The 15,727-nt window shown below is 42.5% G+C and overlaps 1 protein-coding gene across 3 annotated transcripts in view; it reads left to right on the plus strand.

Annotated features, from left to right (window-relative positions):
* The window catches only part of LOC145344747 (frizzled-3), a 117,775-nt gene that overhangs the window by 1,630 nt on the left and 100,418 nt on the right, over positions 1-15,727 (plus strand). The window contains exons 2-3 of one of the 3 annotated variants that reach the window (XM_080191861.1): positions 10,531-10,677; positions 14,962-15,547. The exons of 1 other annotated variant lie outside the window; for it this stretch is intronic. In XM_080191861.1, the coding sequence (XP_080047987.1) occupies positions 15,353-15,547 (195 nt within the window). In that variant the 5' untranslated portion in view covers positions 10,531-10,677; positions 14,962-15,352. The remainder of the gene's footprint in view (positions 1-10,530; positions 10,678-14,961; positions 15,548-15,727) is intronic. One more of the 3 variants, XM_080191860.1, reaches the window with a different exon arrangement.

Below are 15,727 nucleotides of genomic sequence, written 5' to 3' on the forward strand. Positions count from 1 at the left end.
CAGTCTGTGTTCACATATAGCAAGACCTTGGACTGATGTGTGGCAAAAAAATGTCAGGCAATGTCTATCTCCCAACGAGATAGTTGGACAGTCAAAGGCATCAACATCACTGAATTTCCCCCTCTGTAAACATTTTGGGGGGGTTACCATTTACCAAAAACTGAACTGGATCAGTCTTATAAAAACAATAGCTACGAGATCAGATCAGACGTTGCAGATGATGTGGCAAATAACTCGCCTGATTCCCCAAAACCTGACCATTAGCCACAAGACATGAATCAGGAGTGTGATGGAGTATTCTCCACTTATCTGAATGAGTGCAGTTTAAACAATACTCAAAGCTTGACATAAAGCTTGATAAATCAGCTGCTTGATTGGCATTGACACCTCAAACATTTATTCTTGCCATCACTGATACACAGTTGGAGCAGGCTGTACTATCTGTAAAATGCACTGCAGTAACTTACAACAACTCCTTTGACAGCACCTTCAAAATCCATTACCTCTACCACCAAGGGCAAGGGCAACCACACCTTCTGCAAGCCCCCCCTCTGCCACGCATCATCCTGACTTGGAACTATATTGCTGTTCCTTCACTGTAGCTGAGCCAAAATCCCAACAGCATTGGCCTGGCAGTGATGCCCACATCACATGAGATAACCAATTTTTAAAAATGCTAAAAATATGGGACTAGCCAGCATTAATGAAAATTTACAAAAATACCTTGAATATCAGCAAAAACTTCTTTGCTTAGAAAAGTAAATAGAAATAAATTCATTTGGACTAATCACAACACAATGAAATCATGTAATAACAAAGTTACGTTGGACTGGGCCAGGTTTTGTTAAAATTGTAAACAAAACTCTAGGAAGAACTTTGCTTAGTAAATAAAAAAACACTGAAATTAATTGGTTGAAATAGAAGTAGTAAAAATATTAGAGACATTTAAAATGTAGCTAGATGTCATAGGGTGGAGATTAAAGATATGTGTGGGGGTATGGCATTTGATATGCTCAATAGCGTTTTCTACTTTTTACTAACCTTGTATATTAGTAAAATAAGCTTCAATGGAAATTTTTTTCATCTTTAACTTTACATCTTGAGTTCGTGACAGCCTAGAGAGGCTCCTTAGCCAATCTAAACTGATCCACCAAGAGGGCACCTAGGTCCATTTCATGGTATTCAATTTTTTAAAAAATCATTTCACGTTATACTATCACCATACAACGATTTCTAATGATTTCCTAATAGGAATAGGCTACTTATCTCCTTGAGCCTCTTCTGCTACTCTGTGATCCCAGTTGGTCTGACATAACTCCCCATAATTGCTTCAGATCTTTGGTTAACAAAAATCTTTCTTCTGAGATTTAAAATAATAGGTGACCTAGCATCAACTGCTGTTTGCGGAAGAGAGCTCCAAACTACTTCTGCCCTTTGCATATAGAAGTATTTTCTAACTTGAAATCTTCCGCCTGTCTTCCCCATGGTTGCCAAATCCATTGGATTCTGTGTGTTAATAAGAAATCCATAAAAGGATACTTTTAAGTCTGATTGTTGCACCCAAATCCCCCTCTTTGAGCTTTCCGTATCTGTGGCAGTGCTGAGCAGGGGGAGCAAAGAGAATCTAGCCAGCTTGCCAGTCCACAGATTAAAATGTAGAATCAACCAAGAATCCTTGCAATGCTGTGGAGATTTTTGGTTAACACCTCTCAATACTTTGATTAACCAAAACAATTTGTGATTTCTACTTCTTGAATGTTCCCAAGTCAGGCTCAAAACTCAACTAGGCACAGAATTGATTCCCCATTCTAAAGTTCAATTGTGCCTTTGCTCCCAAAATCAAGACCAATGTGAATGATAGCAATTTTTTTTAACTAAATCTGTAATTGTTATGGCATCTGTGAGTTTACCAGTAAGTGCTGAATTGTGAGCAGTGTTGTGCTCAGTTGTCGGTGATTTTGTTCTGGGTTTCATTTTCACAATCAAGGTTAAACTCTACTTTTGACTAGGCAACATTTTGAGTCATCAGACTTGCCTCTCTACGCTAAACTCAAGTTTGGGTTTTAGAATTGAAAGTTCAGTACCACAAACTACGTATAAAGAGATAATCGGATAACATTCCTCCTTTGTATGCTGCCTTTTGCCAACATTATTCCTAAGCATGGGATCAGCCTCCATAAGTCTGTGACTCCATTGACTCCCTTATTAGTCCAGAATCTATTTACCTCTGTGGGTATGGTAACCCATTGGTTATGGTACTAGCAATTTAGTGAAGATAACCTACTTTCTCATTCTGTTATCACTTTTTATTCTACAGCTGTTGCTTTATCCAACTGTTTGTTGAACTTGAATCGTAAATAAAGAGGAACTTCTTGCAGCTTAATATTCACAAAAGCCATGCCATTATGTTTGGCTGTCATCACAAAATTTACAACTTAAGAGCCTTCTAAAATTGCATGCTCAGGCTGAACTCAGTATTCCTTCTTGGTATCTTCCTCAGTCCACTTCAAAATTTAAATCCAATTGATTCTGTCACAAGAACCATGTGCGTATGTGTCCATATAATTCAGAATCTTTATCTACCCTGACCCTATTAGCAATAGCACCATTGAACATTTTATTCATGCTTTTGATACCTATAGGTTGGCTCAGTTGCCATCAACCAAGCTCCTCTCTTTTTAAAACTTCAGATCTAAGAATTCCACTAGCTAGGCCTGGTCTTGTATTAAACCCTGCTGTTTCTTTTACCCAAATTCTCAGCAATTTCCATTTATGAACTATCTCTTGTGATCAATATTGTAATTTTAATTTTCATCATCATATGCCTCCTTGGCTTTCTTGAGAATGGTGAGCAATGTGGCATGTGGGGTGCAGGGGAGAACTGAGGGAGACGAAATTCACAAAAATGTGAGTTTGCTATAGTTTAGTTTGGAACTCTTTTTAAAGCCAATTTATAATGCAGCACAGTATTACTGATGTTCTTTGCAGATGAAGCTATGGTTGATAAGTCAGCATGATTATTTTTGAAGATATCCAATTTATTGTGGCATAGAGGCTTAGAAAGAAACTGTTTTACTCATTTACACACAGTGCTTGCAAGCAGAGTCTATAACTGTTAATTCAGAATTGAATAAAGGAACACAATGGAGATGCGAAATAAAAATTTAATTAATTTGTAACTTAATCAACTTTTAGTTTAGAAGGTATAGGATTTCTGATTAATTTCCATAAAATGTTTATGTATTCCATTTAGCTGCAATTTTATAGTTAGTGCAATAGAATAGCTGTTTCTTGCTATTGATTGGGAGATATTAAGAAAGCTTTTTAACAATACCTTTCATCACATAGACATCTCAAAGTCCATTTCAGCAAATTGAGTACTTTTGAAGTATCATCACTGTAATGTTGGAAACGTGACAGTTTATTTGCAGACTTTCAACTCCCATGAGCAGTAGTGTGATAATGATCAGATGATATGTTGCTGTGAGAATTGAAGGAATAAATATTGACCAGGTCACCAGGGTTCCCTCCTAGGGAATGGTCATGTGCTCCATCTCCTTCATGGGTACGTGCAACACTGTCATGATTCTTGCCTAGCCTTCGTTATTGAGACTGTCCAATAACGTCACTGAGGGATTTCTCACGCCATCTTTACTCCATTCCCTCTTTGACAAAATCTTTTGCTTGCATTTTTGTCACCTTGGCACTGAAGTTGTCAAGGTGCCAAATTGATAATGGCAAGTTGTCATTTTCGCACTTCTATTGTAGACAAACTGCAACTTGTGCAGAACTGTCCACTTGCATTCTATCACGTGTAAACCTCAATCAGGTATCAGCCCAGTCTCATCAGACTGTGCTGGTTGCTTGTACACCAGTGCATTTATATTAGAATCTTTGGTTCCATGCCTCTTTTGGCACCTCCGTGTGTCCTGTCTCCTTTCTGAGTGAAACTGTTGTCAGCAACAGGAATTTCAACTGTTATTTCTCCATCCTAACTCTCTCTACCCAAGTACATTCCTTCCCATTTTCCAAAGTCTCCTGAAAATCTACCTTTTTTGATCACTTAAGATCTGTTCCCATTTCCTGCAACACCTGAACTCTGCCTTGTGAAGCACTGTGGCATATCACTACATTAGCTATACTAAGCAGAATTCTTCTATTTGAAATGGGAATTTATTAATTCATTTTTAGAGTTGGAATCTTTTAGACCTTTCTAATTAGGTCTTGATCTACTGCAGATTGGGGAAGGTGAAGGATGTGCCCAGTATTTTACTGCAGTTCAGTTTCTAAATTAGATTGCATTTGGCTGTTTGCTTTGTGCTGTACATTAAGTTATTGAAGTCATTTCTAAGTATCAATCATCTCACTGCCGAAAAATGGCTTTCAAATGGCCAGGTAATGAGATTCCTGTCACTCAAAGCGGAACATGTATGTTATAAAGACCTTTAAAAGCAGTTGGGTGGGAAGGCACATTGCATTGCAAGTGGAGAGTGAAAGATCTAGACAAAGCCTGCATACTGTAATTTGATAACTGTAAGCATAACCAAGATAACAAAACAGGTTCATCTAATGTGCTGAAGGGAAAGCTGTCAGATTCTTCTTGTAATTTTGAATTGTGGTTGGAAAGTAAAGTTTGAGCTCTCCCAAAATGGTTATTTTAATTTTTAATTTCAACTACATATTTTGTTGTTTGACTATTTTGTTCTCTTGTTTGATATGTTGTAGTGCTGCATAGGGAAAATATGTCCAAACGAATTAGGAGGAGGAGTTGGCTACTTGGCCTCTCAAGCATGCTGCGCCATTCAGTAAAATCATAAGAACATAAGAAATAGGAGCAGGAGTAGGCCATCTGGCCCTTCGAGCCTGCCCCGCCATTCAATAAGATCATGGCTGATCTGTCGTGGCTCAGTTCCACTTTCCCGCCCTCTCCCCATAACCCTTAATCCCCTCTCTTATCAAAAACCCATCAACCCGCTTCTTAAAAATATTTAGCGAGGCAGCCTCCACCACTTCAACGGGCAGAGAATTCCAGAGATTCACCACCCTTTGAGTGAAGAAGTTCCTCCTCAACTCCGTTCTGAACCGCCCCCCCTTTATCTTGAGGCTGTGCCCCCTAGTCCTACTGTCTTTTTTGAGCGGGAAGAGTCTTTCCACCTCTATCCTATCCATCCCATTCATCATCTTATACGTCTCAATGAGATCTCCCCTCATTCTTCTAAACTCTAACGAGTACAAGCCTAGTTTATTCAGCCTCTCCTCATAGCTCAACCCCCTCAACTCCGGTATCAGCCTAGTAAACCTCCTCTGCACTCCCTCCAGGGCCAAAATATCCTTGCGCAGGTGCGGCGCCCAAAACTGCACACAGTACTCCAGCTGCGGCCTCACCAATGCCCTATACAGCTGCAGCAAGACCTCCCTACTTTTATATTCAATCCCCCTCGCTATGAAGGCCAGCATCCCATTCGCCTTCCTGACCACCTGCTGCACCTGCAGGCTGGGTTTTTGCGACTCATGCACAAGGACCCCGAGGTCCCTCTGCACCGTCGCCTGCTGCAGTTTTTCGCCACGTAAGTAATAGTCCTTCCTACCATTCTTCCTACCAAAGTGGACCACCTCACACTTGCCAACATTAAATTCCATTTGCCATTTCCTGGCCCATTCGCCCAGCCTATCTAGATCCTTCTGCAGACTCTCCACACCCTCCGCACAATTTGCCTTTCCCCCAATCTTGGTGTCATCAGCAAATTTCGACACCCTACACTCGGTTCCCTCCTCCAGATCATCTATATAAATGGTAAATAGCTGAGGCCCCAGCACCGACCCCTGGGGCACCCCACAAGTCACCAACCGCCAATCCGAATAGCACCCATTGACCCCCACTCTCTGCCTCCTATTTGACAACCAATCCTCTATCCACGCTAACACCCTACCCCCAACTCCATGTCCTCTGACCTTCTGCAGTAACCTCTTGTGAGGTACCTTATCAAACGCCTTCTGAAAATCCAGAAAGACCACATCCACCGGCTCTCCTCTATCCACCGCCCTAGACACATCCTCATAGAACTCCAGTAAATTTGTCAGACACGACTTCCCTTTAATGAAACCGTGTTGCGTCTGCCCTATCAAGCAATTCCCTTCAAGATGCCTCGCAATTTCCTCCTTAATGACGGATTCTAACATTTTACCTACCACAGACATTAAACTAACCGGCCTGTAATTCCCCGCCTTTTGCCTGGCACCCTTCTTAAACAACGGCGTAACATTAGCCGTTTTCCAATCCTCCGGCACTTCCCCGGAATCCAGCGACGTCTGGAAAATAACCACCAAGGCATCCACTATCACCTCCGCCATTTCTTTCAGAACCCTCGGATGCATTCCATCCGGTCCTGGGGACTTGTCCACAATCAGCCCCTCCAGTCTGTCGCGCACCACCTCTCTAGTAACAGTAATGTCATTAAGACCCTCCAGTCCTACCACCTTTCCATCGCTAACACCCGGCAAATTATTCACGTCCTCCTCCGTGAAGACAGAAACAAAAAAGTTATTCAAGACCTTAGCCATATCCCCATCCCCTACCACTAGGTCCCCTTTCTCATCCGCTAAGGGACCAACGTTCACCCTAGCCAGCCTCTTCCTTTTTATATATTTATAAAAACTCTTGCTATCCTTTTTTATATTAAGCGCTAGCCCAGCTTCATAGCTTCTCCTACCCTCCTTTATCAACTTTTTTGTCAATCTTTGTTGACATTTAAACCTTTCCCAATCCTCTTCTCGCCCACTGCTCTTAGCTACTCTAAATTCCTCCGCTTTTAATTTAACACTTTCCTTCACCTCCTTCGTTATCCATGGCTTATTACCTCTCTTCCTACTGTCCTTTTTAACCATCGGAATAAATTTCTGCTGAGCACCAAGAAAGATCTCCTTAAAGATCCTCCACTGCTCCTCAGCAGACCTACCTTCCAACGCGCTCCCCCAGTCCACATTCGCCAATTCTTCTCTCATCCTACCATACTCCCCTCTATTCAAACAAAGGACACGTGTCCGGGAACCCACTTTCTCCTCCTCCATCTGCAACAGAAACTCCACCATACAATGATCACTCTCTCCAAGAGGATCCTTCACCTCAAGGTCCCTAATTCTACCCGCCTCATTACATAGCACCAGATCCAAGATAGCTCGCTCCCTCGTCGGCTCCAACACACACTGTTCCAGGAAACTATCCCGGCAGCATTCCAAGAACTCCTCCTCGAGCCCACCTCGTCCAACATGGGTCGACCAATCAATATGCAGATTGAAATCCCCCATAACTACTGCCGTCCCATTCCTGCACGCCGCACTTATTTGCGCGTTAACAGCCCGCCCCACCTCCAGATCATTATTCGGGGGCCTATAGACGACACCCACCAGCGTCTTCCTCCCTTTGCTGTTCCTAATCTCCACCCACAACGATTCCACTTTCTGCTCTTTGGCTCCGATATCATCCCTTGCTACCACCTTGATGCTGTCCTTAATCAGCAGAGCTACGCCACCCCCTCTTTCCTCCTGCCTATCCTTCCTAAACACTTGATAGCCCTGTACATTCATCTCCCAGTCCCTGTCACCTTGCAGCCACGTCTCTGTAATGGCCACCAGATCGTATCCATTTGTGTCGATCTGCGCCACCAGCTCATCCACTTTATTCCGAATGCTTCGTGCATTCAGATAAAGCGCTTTCATCCCAGCCTTCTTCTGGACCCTATTTGCCGTAACGCCACCACTTGGGACATCCTCAGCCTCTTCCCTTACCTGTACCCTATCCTTAACTGTAGACCTCCTAACATCACCTACCCTCGCACCCTCCCCCCCCCTAATTAGTTTAAAGCCCTGTCTACAGTCCTCTTTACTCGATTCGCCAGCACTCTGGTCCCAGCACGATTCAGACCAACCCCATCCCGCCCGAACAAGTCCCACCTACCCCAATACTGGTGCCAATGCCCCATAAATTCGATCCCATTCCTCCCACACCAATCTCTGAGCCACCCATTCACTTCCTTTATCCTGTCAACCCTACGCCCGTCTGCACTCGGTTCAGGCAGTAGCCCAGAGAAGACCACCTTGTCGGTTCTACTTTTTAATTCCATTCCCAGCTTCTCATACTCCCTCCCCAGATCCTCAGTCCGCACTTTGCCTACGTCGCTGGCACCCACATGTACCACCACAACTGGGTTCTCACCCTCCCACTCCAGATTCCTCTGCAGCCCAGCTGCGACATCCTGTACCCGAGCACCAGGCAGACAACACACCCTTCTGTGCACTTTGTCATTGTGACAAAGGACAGTGTCAATACTCTTCACCCCACTATCTCCAATCACTACTACGTTCCTTTTCCCCTTCTCTTTGCCTATGTCCTGCTGCATCACTGTACCGTGTGCAGTTTGCTCACCAACCTCACCTGCCTCGTCCTCTTCCAGAGTGGAAGCAAGAACCTCAAACCTGTTATGCAGATTAAGAGGCTGAGGCCTCCGCTCCTCACCCCCCTTCCTCCTCCCAGCAGCCCCCTTTTGTTCCTGACCCTTAGATTTAGACAGTCTAGAGGGGGTGGATGTCACTTGCACCCCATTGACAATGGCACCCTCTCTCCCCCTGATGAGCCTCAGTGTCTGTAGCTCAGAGGCCAGCTCATCCACCTTGAGCTGGAGCTCCTCCAGCAACCTGCACTTACTGCAGACATGGTCACTGGGAAGGACCCTGGGGTCCACCAGTTCCCACATCATACAGGAACCGCACATCACATGCCCCTCCATTATTCAATATAATTTGTTGTGGGAAAAAATTTTTTCCTTGTTTCTTGCTGTAGTAGTTTTGAAAAAAAAAAAATTTTTTTTTTCCTTGTTCTTTCAACCTGGCCTTTTTACCTTCAAGCCCTTTTTGATATTAAGCCCTAATAGCTCACTCTGCTTCCCTCTCACTCCGCTGCCCGCTCCGACGCTGCCCGCTATCTACACCAGGCCTCCTTTTAAACTTGGCGCTGATTTAAAGCTGATGGGCCACAACTGCATGGATGATCTGATTGTGGTCTCAGCTCCACTTTCCACCTACGCCCAATAACCATTGACTCCCTTATTAGTCCAGAATCTATTTACTCCTACCGGCAAATTATTCATTATCTCTGCCTCCACTGTGTTCTGGGGAAGAAAGTTCCAAAGATTCACGACCCTCTGAGAGGGAAAAAAATTATCTGTCTTAAGTTTCTGAATTAAGATGGATCCCCGAGTTCTAGTCTCTCCGACCAAGAGAAGCGTCCTTTCAGCAACCACCCAGTCAATAAAATCACATCCAAACCTTCTAAACTCCCATAGATAAAGGCCCAGACTATTTAACCTCTCTGAGTAAGATGATATCCACTGATGTATCAATCAAGTGAACCTTCTTTGAACACATGTATACACTTCCTTAAATAGTGAGACCAAAACTGTAACAGTACTCAAGATATGGACCTGAACTTTCCAGCAGTTCCCACTGGTGGTGCACCTCTGCTGCAGGTTTCCTGGCGGAACGTGGTGTCTTCAATGGGAAATTCCATTGACAGCAGCGGGACCAGAAGATCTCGCTGCTGGCCAACACTGAGCCGCTTCCTGTCATGGGAAAGATGTGTTGGGGAGGCGAGAAAATCCAGCCCATGGTCTCACCCATGTCCTGAACAATTGTAGCAAACACCACTACTTTTATATTCCATTTCCCTGGCAAAAAATGACAAGATTACATTTGCCTTCCTAATCACTTGCTGATAACACTAAACTGTATAAGTTGATTTGTTATTTTGCGTTACACTTTGTGTGGGGGGGGGGAAGGGTTTATCTATATATAGCACCATTCACGACTTAAGAATGTTTCAAAGCACTTTACAGCTAATTAACTTTTAACTTTTGAAGTGTAGTCATTGTTGTTATGTAGGAAACCCATTAAACAATTTGCACACAGAAAGCTTTCACAAACAGCAATGTGATAAGTGACCAGTTCTTTTTTGTACAATTTTTATTGAGGAATACATATTTGCAAGGGCGTCAGGGTGGGAATTCCCAGTTCTTAAAAAAGATATTACTATGGGATCTGTTAGTTTGAACTAAGAGAGAGCACACACGGTCACTGTTTAACATTACACCTTAAAGATGGTACCTCCGAAGGGCAGCATTCCCTTACTGGAATATGGTCTTAGATTTTTGTGCTCAAGTCTCTGGAATAAGACTTGAACCCACAATCTTTTGGTTCTGAGGCAAGGGTGATATCAACAGAACCATAGCTGACATTTCATTCACATCTAGTGCTTTAGTGTCAATTGGTATAATTATTCAAGCAGAGATGTGAAAATGAGCATAGGAGCAGTTTTATTAGTTGCAATTAATTCTGATGGGCACATCAGCTGTTTGTGAATTATCCCTCAATACTTAATCTCAGAGATGAGTCTTATCTGAAACATTACCCTTGTTTCTGACTCTACAGATGTCTGCCAGACCTGCTAAGCATCTCCAACATTTTCTGTTTTTATTTCAGATTTCCGTCAGCCACAGTATTTTGCTTTTGTATAAGGTTACTGGGAGCTTGTATTATTAAGGAGTGACTCTTGGTACACAGTATAAAATAATCTGCATTTTATCTTTGCGGATGTTTCAGGAAAACTTCACACACTTCATCCTGCAGGTATGTCTGACTCTGCCCTGCCATCTCCAGAAAGCTTATTAGTATGCCTGTACCATCTGAGTCAGTTTTATAATAAGTTTGGTCACAGTGCAGAGTAGTCTAGATTCCAGATGGAACCTTTATCTGAGTTGCTCTGTGCTGTCTGAAATAGGACTCTTGATTAAGTTAGCGACCACAGCCTTCAGACAGCTGACCAATATGAGAATGCTGTACTAATGTCATAAGCAGGGTATTTGAGGTTTTGTCAGGATAGGCTTGGCAGAGATGAGGTTAAAATTCATTCGGGCTTGGATGGAACGAAATCTGTTGAATGTATTTGGGAGGAATTTCTTGTTCAGTATGTGGATGGCCTGACTAGAGAGGGGACAAAACTTGACCTCTTCTTGGGAAATAAAGAAGGGCAGGTGACAGAAGTGTTAGTGACAGATCACTTTGGGAACAGTAACCTTAATTCCGTTAGTTTTAGATAGCTATGGAGAATAATAGATTTGGCCTAAAAATTAAAATTCTAAATTGGAGTAAAGCCAATTTTGTTGGTATTATAAAGGAACTTTCATAAGTTGATTGGGGGAGTCTGTTGGCAGACAAAGGGACATCTTGTAAGTGGGAGGCTTTCAAAAGTATGTTAACCAGGGTTCAGGGTAAGCATTTCCTTTTAAAGTGAAGGGCAAGGCAGGTAGGAGTAGGGAACCCCGGTTGACTCAAGATATTGAGGCCCTGGTCAAGAAGAAGAAGGAGGTATGTGACATGCATAGGCAGCTGATCAAATGGATCTCTTGAAGAGCATAGAGTGTGCAGGAATAGAGTTAAGAGAGAAATCGGGAGGTCAAAAAGGGGACATGAGATTGTTTTGGCAGATAAGGCAAAGGAGAATCCAAAGAATTTCTACAAATACATAAATGGTAAAATAGTAACTAGGGAGAGAGTAGGGTCTCTTAAGGATCAACAAGGTCATTTATGTGCAAAGCCACAAGAGATGGCTGAGATCCTAAATGAATATTTTTCATCAATACTTACTGTTGAGAAAGGCATGGATGTTCAAGAACTTAGGGAAATAAATAGTGATGTCTTGAGGAGTGTACATATTACAGAGAAGGAGATGCTGGAAGTCTTGAAGAGCATCAAGGTAGATAAATCCCTGGGATCTGATGAAGTGTATCCCAGGACATTGCGGGAGTCTAGGGAGGAAATTGTGGGTCCCTTAGTAGAGATATTTAAATCATCAAAGCCACAAGTGAGATGCCTGAAGATTGGAGGGTGGCAGATGTTGTGCCTTTGTTTAAAAAGGGCTGCAGGGAAATGCCTGGGAACTACAGGCCAGTGACTTGTTAAAAGGTATTCTGAGAGGCAGAATCTTCATGCATTTAGACTGATTAGGGACAGTCAGCATGGCTTTGTGAGTGGAAAATCATATCTCTCAAACTTGATCAAGTCTTTTGAAGGGGTAACCAAGAAGGTAGATGAGGACCAAGAACGCAGTCGGCGTTGTCTACACAAATTTTAGCAACGCCTTTGACAAGATACTACATAGTGGATTGTTGTATAAGATTAAATCTCATGGGATCCTGGGTGACGTAGCCAATTGGATACAAAGTTGGCTGCAGAGAATGATTGTAGAGGGTTGTTTTTCAAACTGGAGTCCTGTGACCAGCGGTATGCCTCAAGGATCGATGGTGGGTTCACTATTATTTGACATTTATATTAATGATTTGGATGAGAACTTAGGAGGTATGTTGAGTACATTTGCAGATGACGCCAAGGTTGGTGGCATTGTGAGGGAAAACTGTCTAGGGTTGCAATGGGAACTTGATCATTTGGGCCAGTGGGCTAATGAATGTGCCCAATTTAGATAAATGCAAGGTGATGCATTTTGGTTGATCGAACCAGGGCAGGACTTACTCAGTTAATGGTGGGTGGTGGTGGAGAGTTATAGAATAAATAAATCTAGGGGTACTGGTTCATATCTCCTTGAAAGTGGCGTCACAGGTGGACAGGGCGATGAAGAAGGCAAGCTTGGTTTCATTGATCAGAACAACTTGTTGCAGTTGTACAAGACGTGGGTAAGGCCATGCTTGGAACACTGTACAGTTTTAGTCGTCCTATTATAGAAAGGATATTATTAAGCTAGAAAGGGTACAGAAAAGATTTACTAGGATATTACTGGAACTTGCTGGTTTGAATTATAAGGAAAGGCTGGTTGGCCTACTCCTGCTCCTATTTCTTATGTTCTTATAAGACGCGGGTTGATGGGTTTTTGATAAGAGAGGGGATTAAGGGTTATGGGGAGAGGGCGGGAATGTGGAGCTGAGCCACGACAGATCAGCCATGATCTTATTGAATGGCGGGGCAGGCTCGAAGGGCTAGTTGGCCTACTCCTGCTCCTATTTCTTATGTTCTTATAAGACGCGGGTTGATGGGTTTTTGATAAGAGGAGGGATTAAGGGTTATGGGGAGAGGGCGGGAATGTGGAGCTGAGCCACGACAGATCAGCCATGATCTTATTGAATGGCAGGGCAGGCTCGAAGGGCTAGTTGGCCTACTCCTGCTCCTATTTCTTATGTTCTTATAGACCTGGACTTCATTTCCTGGAGCATAGAGGCTTAGGGGTGATCTTATAGAGCTGCATAAAATAATGAGAGAATTAAATAAGGTAGATAGTCAATATTTTTTCCCAAAGGTAGGGGAGCCTAAAACTAGAAGGCATAGGTTTAAGGTTAGAGGGGAGAGATACAAAAGGGTCCAGAGAAGTAATCTTTTCACTCAGAGTCGTGAGTTTCTGGAACAAGTTGCCAGAGGGACTAATAGAGGAGAATATAATTTTATCTTTTAAACAGTGTTTTGACAGTTACATGGGTAAGATGTGTATAGAGGGACATGGACCAAAAGCAGGCATGTGGGACTAGCTTAGTGATTAAAAACTGGGCAGCATGAACAAGTTGGGCTGAAGGGCCTTTTCCACTCTGTAAACCTTCATGACTCTTATCAGCTGCATTTCTGCAATATAATAGACATTTGGATTCATCGTGTTTGGCTGGGTTTCATATTACAAGTGTTCAGAAAGCCGGTAGCTTATAAACCATCACAAAATTCAGTTGATGATTCTGCCTGCGTATTAAGGATAGCGTTATTAGGTTAGCAAACAAGGAAACACAGGTGATGGGTTTTCAATAATGCATCCATTGAGCCTCTTCTCTACAGTGGAGCCCAGCAAATTCTTCCTTCTGGCTATAAAAATGAGAGCGAGTGTCTTCTCTGAATAGCAGTGAAAGTGGACAGTATAAAAATGTGGGCTCTGTAAAGACTCTTACAGATCACGTGATGTGCAGTTGTTTTGTAATCGGACTGTGATACGAATTATAAGTGTGTTCCTCGCAAAGACATTAATACATTTCTTGCATATACATGTCATTTTATTGTCATTAGATTCTGTATCAAGTAAAGAGAACGTATGAAAAGAGGTATATCAAAGATTGATAATAGAACGTAGAACATAGAAAAACTACAGCACAAACAAGCCCTTTGGACCACAAGTTACCAGGCTTACCTATAACCATCTATCTTACTAAGTCCCATGTACTCATCCAAAAGTCTCTTAAAAGACCCTATCGAATCCACCACCTCCACCACCACCGCTGGCAGCCGATTCCACGCACCCACCACTCTTTGAGTGAAAAACCTACCCCTGACATCTCCTCTGCCTACTCCCCAGCACCCTAAACCTGTGTACTCTTGTTGCAGCCATTTCAGCCCTGGGAAAAAGCCTCTGAGAATCCATTCAATCAATACCTTTCAACATCTTATACCCTTGACTTTTGAAGTTCTGGACAGGAACTTGATGTTACTGTTTGATCATGCCTATATGATGGGATATTCATAAGCACAAAAACGCATGAAACCATATTTGGCTCCATTTATCTGAACTAGTTAATTAGATCCTTGATCTATGCTTTCCCTCGCATGATAATAGGAGCCCTTTTGGCATAGGTGATCTTTATCAGCATGGATTTTTGTTTGTGATTGTCATTCAGAAATTCCTGCTTAAGGTGTGTATTTGGTTATCTTGGATGCAGACAGGAGTTGTTTTTTTTTCATACTGTCCTTTCTTATCTCAAATAGCCTGTCAGCAATCACCAAAGCTGCTTGTACAAAAAGACTGGTCACTTGTGTTGGATGGATACTAAAAGATGTCTGCCGTATATAGAACCACATGACAGAGACTGGAGAATGTTGATGAGTAGGGCATGAAACACCTCTGGTAACTTTTGTTTCTATGTTTGTTTATAGGTCACAAGAATGCCCTTAGTTTGGAGGGAGAATCTTCTGGAGTAGAATGGGAACCATTGTTTGGGAATGTGGTTAAGTAACCAAGGGAATCGCATGGAGATTCACTTGCCACCAAAAGAAAGCCGTTGATTGCCAGTATTTAATTTTTAATTGGCTGCTAAGCAAACACAACTATTTTATGGAGGAGAAAAAAAATGATGAGAAATACACCTGCTAAGTTCCAGAAAACTGCAACTGAAAGAGAAATATGAACAAGTTTCAGGGTGTTCAAGTGAATGGCAACTTGAGTAAGCAAACGAAGGAGATTAAAAAGCAAGCATTCAATTAGTGAACCTGTTTTTCTTCCTTCCGTTTGTAAGAGAATGAGTTTTTAACGTTGAATGCTGCAGTCATGGCTGTGACTGTTAAGGAGGTATTGTGGACATTTTATGCACTGTTTGCATTTTTGGAACTTGTTAGTGGCCATAGTATGTTTGCCTGTGAACCCATATCCTTGAGAATGTGCCGTGACCTGCCTTACAATATGACATTTATGCCAAATCTTCTGAATCACTACGACCAGCAGACGGCAGCCCTGGCTATGGAGGTAAGCTGACTTTCCATCCTTGCTGTTGTGGCATAGTGAGCTGTGTATTATTGATGATACAGTACTTGTTTTAAAAAAATGTTTCTCCTCTTCAGAACTTAGCTGAGAGCAGTAGATTGTCCCAACTTTGGCACTTTTTTTTGTTTGGTTGTTTATAGGTTTTCAGAATACCCTTGGTTT

Source organism: Carcharhinus amblyrhynchos, chromosome 7 (genome assembly GCF_965287045.1).
Source record: "Carcharhinus amblyrhynchos chromosome 7, sCarAmb.v2.hapA, whole genome shotgun sequence".
Classification (NCBI taxonomy): domain Eukaryota; kingdom Metazoa; phylum Chordata; class Chondrichthyes; order Carcharhiniformes; family Carcharhinidae; genus Carcharhinus; species Carcharhinus amblyrhynchos.